Source organism: Tupaia chinensis, unplaced genomic scaffold (genome assembly GCF_000334495.1).
Source record: "Tupaia chinensis unplaced genomic scaffold, TupChi_1.0 Scaffold000612_1, whole genome shotgun sequence".
Classification (NCBI taxonomy): Eukaryota; Metazoa; Chordata; class Mammalia; order Scandentia; family Tupaiidae; genus Tupaia; species Tupaia belangeri.
The window spans coordinates 99030-110586 of record NW_006160131.1 but is presented as its reverse complement, the minus strand read 5'-3'; the positions used below and the strand labels follow the sequence as shown (position 1 = coordinate 110586).

The following is an 11557-nucleotide window of genomic DNA, read 5'->3' as shown; positions in this document are numbered from 1 at the left end:
ACAACAGATAAAACGTTAGCTGGCATATGCAGCTCACAGTCGGCATGTGCAGTTCCCAGATCATGGTGGCAGCTGATATATTACCAGACCAAGTTTTTATTTAAAAATGTATACAAATGTCACTCTGGATTGATCATTTAATTTACTTGAGCCTCAGTCTGGTTTTCGTCTGTATAATTAGAGTCACAGAACTAGGCTTATATAAATGATGAATTAATGGTTTAAAATATGGCTGCTCATCAGCCTTGTATTTAAAAATGTGATCATGAATATGTATCACTAATAGTCATGAGTGAGTTTTGTGTCTGTTTCAGCCTCAGTTTCTCTGTTCTCAGTTCTCTCAGTCCTAAAATATTCTGATTCTAGAATCATGGTAAAACTAGTCTCTGAATAATTAATTTCCGTATGGCTCCCTTCATGTCCCGATTCCTCAGGCTGTAGATGAAGGGATTGACCAGGGGTGTCACCACTGTGAAGATGACAGTGGCCACTGTGTCCTGCATTGAGTAGGAGGATGAGGGGCGCATGTAGACCCCCAGGATTGCCCCATAGAACAGGGAGACCACAGTGAGGTGGGATCCACACGTGGACAGGGCTTTCCTGATCCCCCGGGCAGATGGCAATCTCAGCACGTCAGAGAAGATGTAAGCATATGACACAGCGATGCATGTGAACGGTGTCAGAAATATCAGCCCGCCCACAGTGAAGACCACCAGGTCATTGACAGAGGTGTCAGAACAGGAGAGCTTTAGGACAGGGTACGGGTCGCAGAAGAAGTGGCGCACCACGTTGCTGGAACAAAATGTGAGTCGGACCATGAGAAGGGTGTGGAGGAGAGCGTGCAGGTTCGTGATGACCCAAGACACAGCCACCAGCAGGACGCAGAGCTTGGGCCTCATGATCATGGAGTAGTGCAGCGGGCGGCAGACGGCCACATGGCGATCATAGGCCATCACACTCAGGAGGAAGCCGTCCATGTTGATGAACGTGATGAAGAAGTAGATCTGGGCCATGCACCCCGCGTAGGAGATGGACTTGCTTTCCAGTACGTGATTCGCCAGCATTTTGGGGACTGTGACTGATGAAAAGCAGATGTCCACACAGGAGAGGTTGGCCAGGAAGAAGTACATGGGCGTGTGGAGATGCCTGTCACAGCTGATGGCCAAGACGATGAGACTGTTCCCGGTGATGGTGACCAGGTACATCCACAAGAACAGTCCGAAGAGGACGTCTTCCTGCTCTGACTGCCCAGAGAGGCCCAGAAGAAAGAATTCTGTAACTCATATATATATATATATATTTTAGAGAGTTTTTTTGCTATAGGGCATGTGCACTCGCTGGAGAGACAGAGACAGAGAGACAGCAAATGAGAAATCACTCTTGAGGGGGGGAATGGCTACACCACAATCCCTTCTCTTCTTGGGATTTTGGGCATGCATGTACATGCATATGGTGTGAGTTTTAAGCCACTGGGTCTGGGCCTGGAACAACACCCAACTATGTGGGAATCCAGTGACATAACCATTATGCCATGTGCTGATCCCATGAGATTGATAATTGCTTTCTGAGAGAGTGATTTTTGCTATAGGGCATGTGTGCTCATCATAGGGGAGAGAGAGAGCAAGTGAGAAATCACCCCGTAGAGAAATCGTTACACAGCAATCCCTTCTCCTCCATTCTCCTCTTAAGATTTTGAGCATGCATGCACACGGGCCTGGCCTGAATTTTAAGCTTCCAGGCCTAGGACTCAATCCGCAGTCAACTATTGGGAGTCTAGCAATGTAACCATTATGCCACCTACTGGTCCCAAGGTTGATACTTTTAATGGCACCAGATTCAAGGATTATTTCTAATTAATATAATATCAAATATAAATTATTTAAGACTGATGATACTAGCTCACCACTTAAACAATATCTTTTTTTTTTTCCAAGAGGTTTTTGCCTTAGTGTGCCTGTGCTCACCGGAGAGACAGAGACAGTGAGAGGGAAAGTGAGAAATCACCCCCCAGGGGGGATGGCCATGCTATAATCCCTTCTCCATTTTTCTCTTGAATCTTGGGTATACATGCACACACGCCCTGCATGATTTTGAAGCCACCAGGTCCAGGACTCGAACCGTGGCTGGCCATGTGCAAGTCCAGCGATGTAACTGCTATGCCATGTGCTGGTCCCATTTAAGCGACATCTTTATGGACAGTTTTTGGCATTGTCTGGGAATTAACTCACATTAGGCAATCCTATGGAGACAGTAAATAGCAGGTGAAGGTCCGTAATGTTTCATTATCTTTGCCTACGTGCAGCCTAATTTGTGTTGCAGTGGTATTTACTGTGTGTAGACTTGTATGTATAGACTGTGTTTACACATACTTTTTAAAAAAGAATTCTTTATTATTACTACGTTTTAATTTGCTATAGGGCACATGTGCTCACTAAAGAGAGAGAGAGAGAGAGGGGGAAAGTGAGAACACAAGCTGTCAGATATGGGACGTGAACTGTGGTCAGCCATGTGGGAGTCCAGCGCTCTAACCACCACACCATCTGCTGGCCCCCACACATTGTTTTTTGATCCTGTGAATGATGAATTGCATAAAGAAGGAAACTGAGAAGAAGAATCAGAAATGAGAAACTGAGAGGATTAGATGCTTCTCCGACTGAAAGACCCCTTAGTATCCACGGCACGAGAGCGAGCAGAAAGCTGTCCTGCGCATGCCTGCCTGGCTTGCTCTTAGGCCGTGGTTAGCTGCCGTCTGTGGAGCAGCTGGCTGGCAGGCGGGTGCTCCCGCTCCACAGGCATCTGCTCTTCGGGTTCCTGTTCAAATCTGCCGGTGAGAATGAGGAGCTTCGGTCAGCAGAAGGGAAGACTGAAAGCAAGGGCATTAGGAGTTTGCTCAAGGTCGCACATTCTTCTGTCTGCAGCTCAGCGAATCCACTCTAGGTCTCTGACATTTCCCAGGACTTCATTATTTTCAGGCTTTGAAGCCTCCACCTGGTGGTTTGTCCTTAAACCTGCTAACTGCCTATCATGGAAAGAGCTTTGTGGGCTCAGCAAGCCTCAGGGAGAGGTTGCTTTGTGAAGGATTCAGCTAAGAGATGTCTTTTCTTCCTTTTGCTAATTAAAAAAAAATCATTGTGGTGTTGTATTATTTTTAGAAAGGAAAGAAGAGATTCATAAGAGCCGAATTATGGGGTATATCCAAACAATAACCTCCGTATTAAGAAATCGAAACATGACCCAGGCTTGGAGCTCAGGTGGTGATGTGCTGATCGGCAGGGCTGGAGGTACATGTAGGTGGCAGATTCAGATCCCAAGTCAGCTGGAAACATGGCGGGGGCACATGCTCCCAGGACCTTGGCGGGCTGAGGAGGGCTGGGGGAACGGGACTGCATGGGATGAGATCCGCTGAGGGGTCCTCTCTGTCTCTTTTTAGTGCTCTCTTCTGTACTTTCTATCATGAAATAAATGAAAGAAAGGAAGATCACGTATAAACACAGGCAGGAAGAGTTAGTGAAGCGCGGCTACGATAGCCCTGGATGAATTCACTGGTCGAACAGCAGAGAAGAAGAGGTGGCATTTCTGGTAAGAGCAAAGTCCTGGGGTAAGGAGAAGGAGGAAGAGGAGGGGACTGGCAGGTTACAAGCCTGACTGTACAAATGGGGGTGTCATAGGCAATACTTTCAGGAGACGCTGCAGGGTGTACCTCACGTGGAACAGGGAAGCATTCCAGCCATGTGAGAGTGAAGTTATTAAACCCAGTGCAAAAGTGGTGAGATCCGAAGTCCTTTCTCTGTAAGGGATGAAAGAGTGACCAGCCAGTACCAGACCCCAGCCGGGCCTGTTAGAGGAGAGGCTCAGGGAGAGGATGGATGGGGAGTGCAGGAGTCGGGGCAGCCTCGGCGAGGAGAATCCACAGCGATGTTTGCACACATTCTTCATCGCGTCCCTCTGTCGCTATGCGTGCTGTCCCCATAAGGTGAGGGTGGTGAAAGGGGCGGAAGTACAGCACTTGGTTGCGGGTTTCCTGTTGTCTGTGACGGGGGCATGAGTGTAAAAGCGTACATAAGCTGGCAGCAAATACCCCAAACTGTACGCTGAAAGAACTAGCTGCAGTACATTAGCTGCTTCCTGTTGTTGCGGGGATGATCCTGCTGGGACCGGGCACCACCGCCCCCTCGTTCCCCAGGTCCGTGGGTAAGAGGACCGATACAAGAGGGCAGTGATTCTGAAGGCATCTGCGCCTTCTCATCGCACCCTCTAGGAGAGGCCAGAGGGCTTCCTGGTCCTCAGAGCTGAGGGAGGAGATGCCTGCGGCACCCTCCCACTGGGGACACCAGGCTGTGGCCGTGTCACTTGGAAGGCGTCTGCTGTCGGGGCCTGTTGATCAGACCTGGCCTTCTGTGAGCAGAGAAGAGTGCCGTGGAGGGATGGCGGAGAGGCCACCTGAGTGCTTGCTGTTGGCCAGTGCAAGGCATGTGAGGGCCGTGCGGGCCCCGGGGCACCTAACTGGGACACTTTGCAATCCCAAGGGAGACATGCCGGGAAAGGGGATGCCATTGGTCTGACATTACGCTCTGGAGGGGAGCTGTGGTGGGACTTGGAGGGTGGGCAGGGGCAGATCTTCACCACTGAGCCCCTCACAGAGAGGTGGCCCTGGAGGACCTTCCGGGAGGACCCGTAGAGGCAAGCTCACAGGGAACGCTTTCGTACTCCTGCCCAGGCGGACAGTGATGGCCAGAGTGCTGCAAACCCCAGCAGAGGAGGGCAGCTGCCACACTGGCCGAGGAGCTGGGACCTCCTGCAGTCTCTCCGTATTGCTTTCTCCCACCCAGGAGTATCCTAGGAGGCGGCAGGGAGGAGGTGCCTGAGACTGGCCCACAGCTCCCCTCACCCAGGCTCCCAGCCATGGGCACTGTCAGGGAGGGGGGCAGCAGAACCTGAGGCTCTGGGACGCCTGGCTGCTGACAGAGAGCGCCATTTATTATTTACAGTGGCTGAAAATGAGCCACTCTGCCACAATATTTTTATGAGAGCTGCCGACAGAAGATCAGCCATTAGGAAAAAAAATCATTTCACGGTATAAACCCCAACTCATTGGGACTCCCCAGTGAGCAGGCCATACCCTAAAGTCTTCTCTGTGTACTCACGAGCAGCTCCTCACAGGGAGGAGGTGCTCTGCCCAGGTCCCTCGGCAATGCCGCCGGCGGTGTAACTTCAGCATGGCGATGCTGGGTACCGTCTGTGCTCTCGTGAGTCCCGCTAGTGTGGCCCTGTGTCTGAATCCCCTGTCATCTGCAGCCTTGAGCAGTTGTGTTCCTGGACTTCAAAATTAAGGCTGCTTAAGTCCTTGGGGCCCAGCCCAAGTGGATGCTCTCTGTGGTCTCTGCAAAACATCTAACGAGCCTCCCTCGAGGTGTTTTTATTGCTCCGTCCTAGACCGCCGTGGAATATACAGGGAATGACAGGCAAAAGGCGAGGTTGGAGACAGGACAGGGGATCTTGGATATCTGACAGAAAAGTCTGTTTGGGGCAGGGAGGGCGGCTCGGGGCTCTTAGCTTCTGGCTAAGCTTTCTGGGAGCCTGGCACTGCTGACTCTGGCTGGCTCCTTCCACTGCGTACTTTTCCGTTTCTGTTTTGGAGACCCGCTCCCTCTGCTCTGCAGTGCACACTGCAGCCTGAGAGGGAAGGTTTGAACTCGGCAAGCCAACAGCTGTTTCTTTCCTGCTCCGAATCCGGTTGGATGAGGAAGGAGGTCGTGGGTCGGTTCTTCCATTTGTCGATCCATGTGTCTGTGTCTGATCCTTGCCAATCGTCTGCTGTCAGAGGTGACCGTGCCTCCCCTGCTCCCTGGCCGTCCTTACCTGGCTGTTCTGTGCTGCTGCCAGGTGCTCTCACGGAATCCCCATCTCTGACCCTGGCTGGTGTGAAAGTCGCGGCTGGGGCCGAGGAGCGAGAGAGCTTTCTCACTGAGGAGAGGATGTGGGGTGGGACGCTGTGGGTCTTCTGGGTCGGGCTGGGCAATTGGCCAGCTCGGACCGTGGCTGGTGTGAAAGTCGCGGCTGGGGCCGAGGAGCGAGAGAGCTTTCTCACTGAGGAGAGGATGTGGGGTGGGACGCTGTGGGTCTTCTGGGTCGGGCTGGGCAATTGGGAGCAAGCAGATGCCTCCTTCCTGGAGAGGAGGACTTCCATGGGGATCAGGCAGCAGTGGTTCGGGTGTCCCTGCGGCCAATCCCCAGGCTCCTCATTACAACTACTCCGCTCACTGTCCTCTGTTCCCATGCTCTGGACACCGATGGGGTGAGAGGAGCTCGAGGCCAGAGCTGTTTGAACTTGGGCAGTCAACTCAGGTTTTCTGCATTTGTTTCTCCATTCAGGAGACGAGGGGAGGCTAAGGAAGTACCGAGTCCGTAATTTCCAAGGCTCTAATATCCCACGAATCTATGGTTCTGTAATATAGCTAGCATTTCATTGTTACCGATATGTACTTACACAATTAATTCATTCCTGTAGAACTATTTATTTACAAAAGTTTCTTCTTCAACAAAGAGCACCTCATGGTTACACCCTTAGCTCCTTGTTTAGAGGTTTATGGTAGATTGGCAACGCCTGTTCTTGCTCTGCTGGTGCGCTGTTCCGTAACCTGCTTGCCATCTTGACACGCATTTTTATATCATTAATCATTTTTTCCTGAACGCCTTTCTCTTTCCTACCTCCCAAACCCCTCCTGCATCAGTTTCTCACATTTGCTGTTCTCACTACTTCTTAGCCATAAAGCCTTTCGGATTCTGCATGGAGTGTGGACATGCGGTGTATGTTTACTGGAGACATACTGTATTTGTCTTTCCTCACCTGGCTTATTTCATTTAGCATTGTATCTCTTAGGTTCAGGCCTTTTTGTCTCATGACAGGATCTCATTGTTCTTGATGGCTGAGCATTTCCATTGTATATAAGCCACCTTTCTTAATCTACTCACTAGTTATTGGGGAGTTAGGTTGATTCCATGTTTAGCTATTGTGAATAATGCTACAATAAATATGGATGTGCAAATGCCTCTCCAACAGAGTGATTTCTTATCCTTTGGGTAAATACCCAAGAGTGGGATTACTGGATCATAAGGCAGTTCTGTTTTTAGATATTTGGAAAACCTCCATACTGTATAGGCTACAAAAGTTTCTTCTTGAACAGAGATCTGAGAAAGACACAATAACTTGGTCAGGTATTCTGAGCCTCAGGACACTTTATCATGTCAGAACATTGCTGAGGTAGCCTTTTAACATCACTGAGGTCAGAGTGTCTGGGAAGATCGAACTGTAGTTTGATAGAGTCTGTTGGAAGTTGGGCTAGCTGGGGAAGGGACCAGGGACAGGGGCAGGCAGACTCCTGGATATCCTGCAAGCCCAGAGCTGTCAAGGTTTTGAAGTAGGTCAGTACATCTCTTTGGTATGAAATCAGGTCTTCTGAGGAAATTCAGGTTTTCTGGGGATCTGTGGTCCTTGAGGGTTCAGACAGACTTGAATGGACCTGTCACAGAGTAGAATGTCAGAGGGCGCTTGTGTATGCAGAGTCTGGGGGCCTGGAGGAGCAGAGTCTGCTTGGCAGGAGTGAGGGATTCAGGAAGTCTGGATGTTCTGGCAGTTGAGGGGTTATCATGTACCGTGTCTAAGAGTGTCTTGTAGGGAATGGTTTTCCTCAAAAAGCAAAATCTCTTCAGGGTTAGACTCATCACCTATAGATTCAAGGGGTCCTGATGGGTAAAAGCTTAGATTAGAGGAACTGGAGGTTTGAGGTGGGCAGGGAGGCATGGTGCTCCTGAGCATCTAAGTTTCATCTGGTCAGGAACTCCTCAAAGGGTCTGAGCTTCCAAGAATCACCAGGTTCTTGTGGTCTGGGTGCCATACAGGGCCATGGAGTCATTGTGAGCTCGAAGTATCAAGTTGTCTATAAAGTACTGAGGTCAACGCTTCTTGGAGGGTACCTGTGTCCTAAAGAGTGAGAGTATCCTTTCTGCCTTAGAGACCAAGGATCTGACAGGACCAGCCTAACTCTAGGGTTGGGGTCTCTGGGCGCACCATTCATGTCACATTCCTAATACAAATGAAGATGGCCGTCCACAGCACTGTCCCTGTGAGTCACTGTGAACGCTTGTGGTGTTCCAGGTACAGTCCCAAGTGCTTCTCTTTCATGAACGCTCACTTCGTACACCTCTGGGAGGGAGGCACAGTCGGTCCTCCTTTTTCGTGGATTCTGTATCTGCAGGTTTGCCTCCCTGCCAAAATGTACTTGTAACCGGCCAGACCAACACCCCGACACGTTCGTGAGTCCTGCAGCCACGCACACAAGCAGAGCAGTCGCGTCCCCATGGTGCCAGCTGAGGCCAGACAAGGCACCGTTCTGGCTTCTGGTTTCCCTCTCGTAAGTCCTTTCCAGTGCCTATTTAATGCATGTTTTAAACATTTGTTGTGCTTTTTATTGGTGGTCTTGCAGTCACAGTGGCCCCAAGCATGGTGCTGAAATGCCGTCCAGTGTTCTAAGTGTAAGAAGGCTACGGCGTGTCCTGGGGAAAACACATGCTAGATAAGCTTTGTGCAGGTGTGAGTTCCAGGACCGTCAGCCGTGACCCCGGTGTGAAGACAGAAACACACACAGTCCAGGTCATGCCCTGCTTAGTGACAGAAATGTCTCGAGCAGAGACTTGCCCCTAGGAGCAATGTTTCATAGTCACCATTCCGTGTTCCTGGTGATTTTTTTTTTTTTTGAGAGATTTTCACTCTAGGGCGTGTGCGCTCGCCAGACAGACAGAGAGAGACATAGAGACAGAAAGCGAGAAATCACCCCCCAGGGGGGATGGTCACGCCGCAATCCCTTCTCCTCCATTTTCCTCTCGGGATCTTGGGCAAGCATGCACACGCGCCCGGCGTGAGTTTTAAGCCACCGGGTCCGGGACACGAACCGCGATCGAATACGTGGGAGTCCAGCGACATAGCCATTACGCCAACTGCCGGTTCCCCATGTTCGTGGTGATTTTAAGGAACGTAACTAATTCAAAGGGAACTGATTCTGTTATTATGGCCAGCTGATAGAACTAAGACAGTAACGAGCCCACATCACACAACAGTACAGCCGGCACTGGAGTGCGTGGCAGTTTGGCTCCAGGACCTGTTTTTAGCCTAGGGTAAGAAGATTCTAGCTATCAGGTTTCCTTGAAGGTCAAGGTTGAAATCGCTGGTACCCAAAATGATCAAATGCTTCTAGAAATCTGTCTCTTGGAATTTCGGTATTCTGCGATGTCAAGTCAAACCTGTCCCCTCAGTGTTCTGGGAGAACGAGAGTGGAGGGCAGTTTCTGTGTAGTGTCAGAGCGTCCTGGAGCAATCCGGCTTCCTGCATGGATGGGCAGAGCTCTCTTTCAGGGTTAAGGTATCTCCAGGAAGCAGGAGGTTTGCCATTCGTGTTTTCTTGTGGATCCAAGTAGGTCGCATGTGACTGGCCTTACCAGGTCATGGAGTTCAGAGTGCTCTAGGAGGTCACCATGTGTCCTGGGAGATAGGCCGATCTTAGAGCAGAGCTTCTCAGCCTTGCCACTTCAAGGACTGCGCATTCCCATGTGTCGAAGCCCTATGCCCCCAAAGCGGTGCTATTTGGAGGTGGGACCTTCGGGATGCACTTAGGTTTGATGAGACCACGTGTCCTTGTGAGGGAGCAGGGCTGGTTCTCCCCCCACAGTGTGAAGACACGGCGAGAAGGCGGCTGTCTGCAAGCCAGGAGGAGAGCCCTTACCAGGGCACTGAGCGGCCCAGCCTCCACAACTGTGGGAGGTAAAGGCCTATTGCATCTCCCCAGAGTGTGGGCACTTCCGATGGCAGTCCAAGCTGACTGAGATGAGTGTACATCCGGGTCCCCGGGGAATCTGCTTAGGAAACAGTTTCTGATTCAGTAGCTCAGAGGCCTCAGATGTTTCTTTCTTTCTTTCTTTTCTTTTTTTTTTTTAAGAATTATTTATTTATTTATTTCCATTTTTTTTTCTTTATTTGACAAGAGAGACAGAGAGTGAGAGAGAGGGAGAGAAAGGGAAAGTTAGGAAGCAAGCCACCAGGTCCAGGACTTGAACCATGGTTGGCCATGTGGGAATCCAGTGCCCTTATCCAGCACACCACCTGCTGGCCCCGAGGCCTGAGATGTTTCTGACAAGCGCCTGTGTCCCACCTCTGCTGCTGCAGCTCCACAGGCCGCACTTAAAGCATCAGGATCCTGGAGGGTTATGCTTCCTACCTGAGTTGTCAGGGTGTGTGACCTCAGGGGGACTGTCCTGTAGGCACAGAGCCTCCCAAGGGGTTAGTGTGTCCTGGGAGGTCAGGATTGGTGGGGAGGAGGAGACTCCCCCGGTGGAGGTGGAGGGTTCTGGGTATTGGAGAGCCCCTGGGGTCCTGGGGTGTCAAGGCATCCTGTGGGTGTCAGATGATTTCTTCAGCCTGAGTAACCCTGAGAGACGGAGAGCTGTGGGTGTCGGGTGGTTCTGATTCCTCAGGGATCCTTGAAGAGCTGGGACGTCCACACTCTGGAGCCTCAGCTTACTGCAGTGACCCTGAGGGCCTGGATCTGGGCGTCTTGGAGTCAGGGCTTTGTGGAGGCCAGGTGGGTGGAAGGTCATGCTGTCCAGGGGCTCTGGGTGACTGAGATGACATCTGGAGGAGGAAATGGGAGTGTTCTGGAGAAAGATGGTGTCCTAGAGGCTCTCCCTGTGACTGCGGCTGCCCAGAGGGGGGCTGGTGCATACTGGGACGTCGGGGTGTCTGGGAGGGGCCAGCACTCCTGACTTCTTGCCTTTGTTTCCTGGAAACAGGTCGTTGGGTATCACCCAAGCCGAGAGGTGGGCAGGCCGGGGCTCTGCTCTTGGCCCCCCCACGTCCCCCATCTGCCTGCTCCACCCCCCTGGGGTCCTGAAGAGGGGTCTTAGGAGGAATGCATTCCCCCTCCTTCCCCTGCCTGCTCCCAGGAGGGGATTTAACGGGACAAAAGAATCGGGTCCTCTGGGAACACGAGCTCTTGGCCTCAGTCCCCGGACCCTCCAACAGAACCTTCCCGCATCCGGCTTGTGACCCTCCCCTGAGCAGGGGCCCTGGTGACCAGGTGATGATTGGACGCCCACTGGGGCGAGCGGGTCACTCCCCCAAGACGCAGGGAGAGAGAGGTGGTGTGGGGAGCAGGCTGATAGAACAGCGTCCTGGTGGGAGAAAGGGCAGGGGGAGCAGGAGAGACAGAGACAGCCAAGGTCCAGACAGAAGGAGGTGACACTGAGGGAAGGGGCGCGGAGTCAGGACCACTTAGAGAGGTGAGAGGCAGTGGAAGTGACAGAGACATCTACCAGGCAATGACATTCTGAGCCAGGAACTCAGAGGAAGGTACCAAGGAGGCTGGACAGGTAGCCTAGCGGCCAGGAGGGGAACTGCGGGCCAGGGAAGGCCGTCCTGGCATCCGGTGGTGGGCAGGAGGCCCGCCATCAGAGCTATTTGTCACTGGTCATGGATGTGGCAGGGGGGGGGCGGGGGGGGGGGGAGAGGG

At 51.8% G+C, this 11557-nt stretch overlaps 1 protein-coding gene across 1 annotated transcript; it reads right to left on the bottom strand.

The window, feature by feature from the left end:
• Nucleotides 1–368: 368 nt before the first annotated feature.
• On the bottom strand, nucleotides 369–6187 carry LOC102501596 (olfactory receptor 1361). Its single transcript, XM_014591727.1, has 3 exons — nucleotides 6089–6187; nucleotides 5234–5267; nucleotides 369–1279 (listed from the first exon to the last, which is right to left on the bottom strand). Exons 1-3 carry the CDS (start codon nucleotides 6185–6187, stop codon nucleotides 369–371), a joined length of 1044 nt encoding a protein of 347 aa, XP_014447213.1.
• Nucleotides 6188–11557: the final 5370 nt, after the last annotated feature.

Excerpts from the sequence above, each read along its gene's own strand:
- LOC102501596 (XM_014591727.1), bottom strand. The coding sequence starts at position 6,187 with ATGGAAGTCCTCCTCTCCAGGAAGGAGGCATCTGCTTGCTCCCAATTG. Across the intron at positions 5,268-6,088 it reads CACCCCACATCCTCTCCTCA|GGCCACACTAGCGGGACTCA; the intron begins GTGAGAAAGCTC and ends ATTCAGACACAG. Across the intron at positions 1,280-5,233 it reads GACTCACGAGAGCACAGACG|TTACAGAATTCTTTCTTCTG; the intron begins GTACCCAGCATC and ends TATATATATGAG.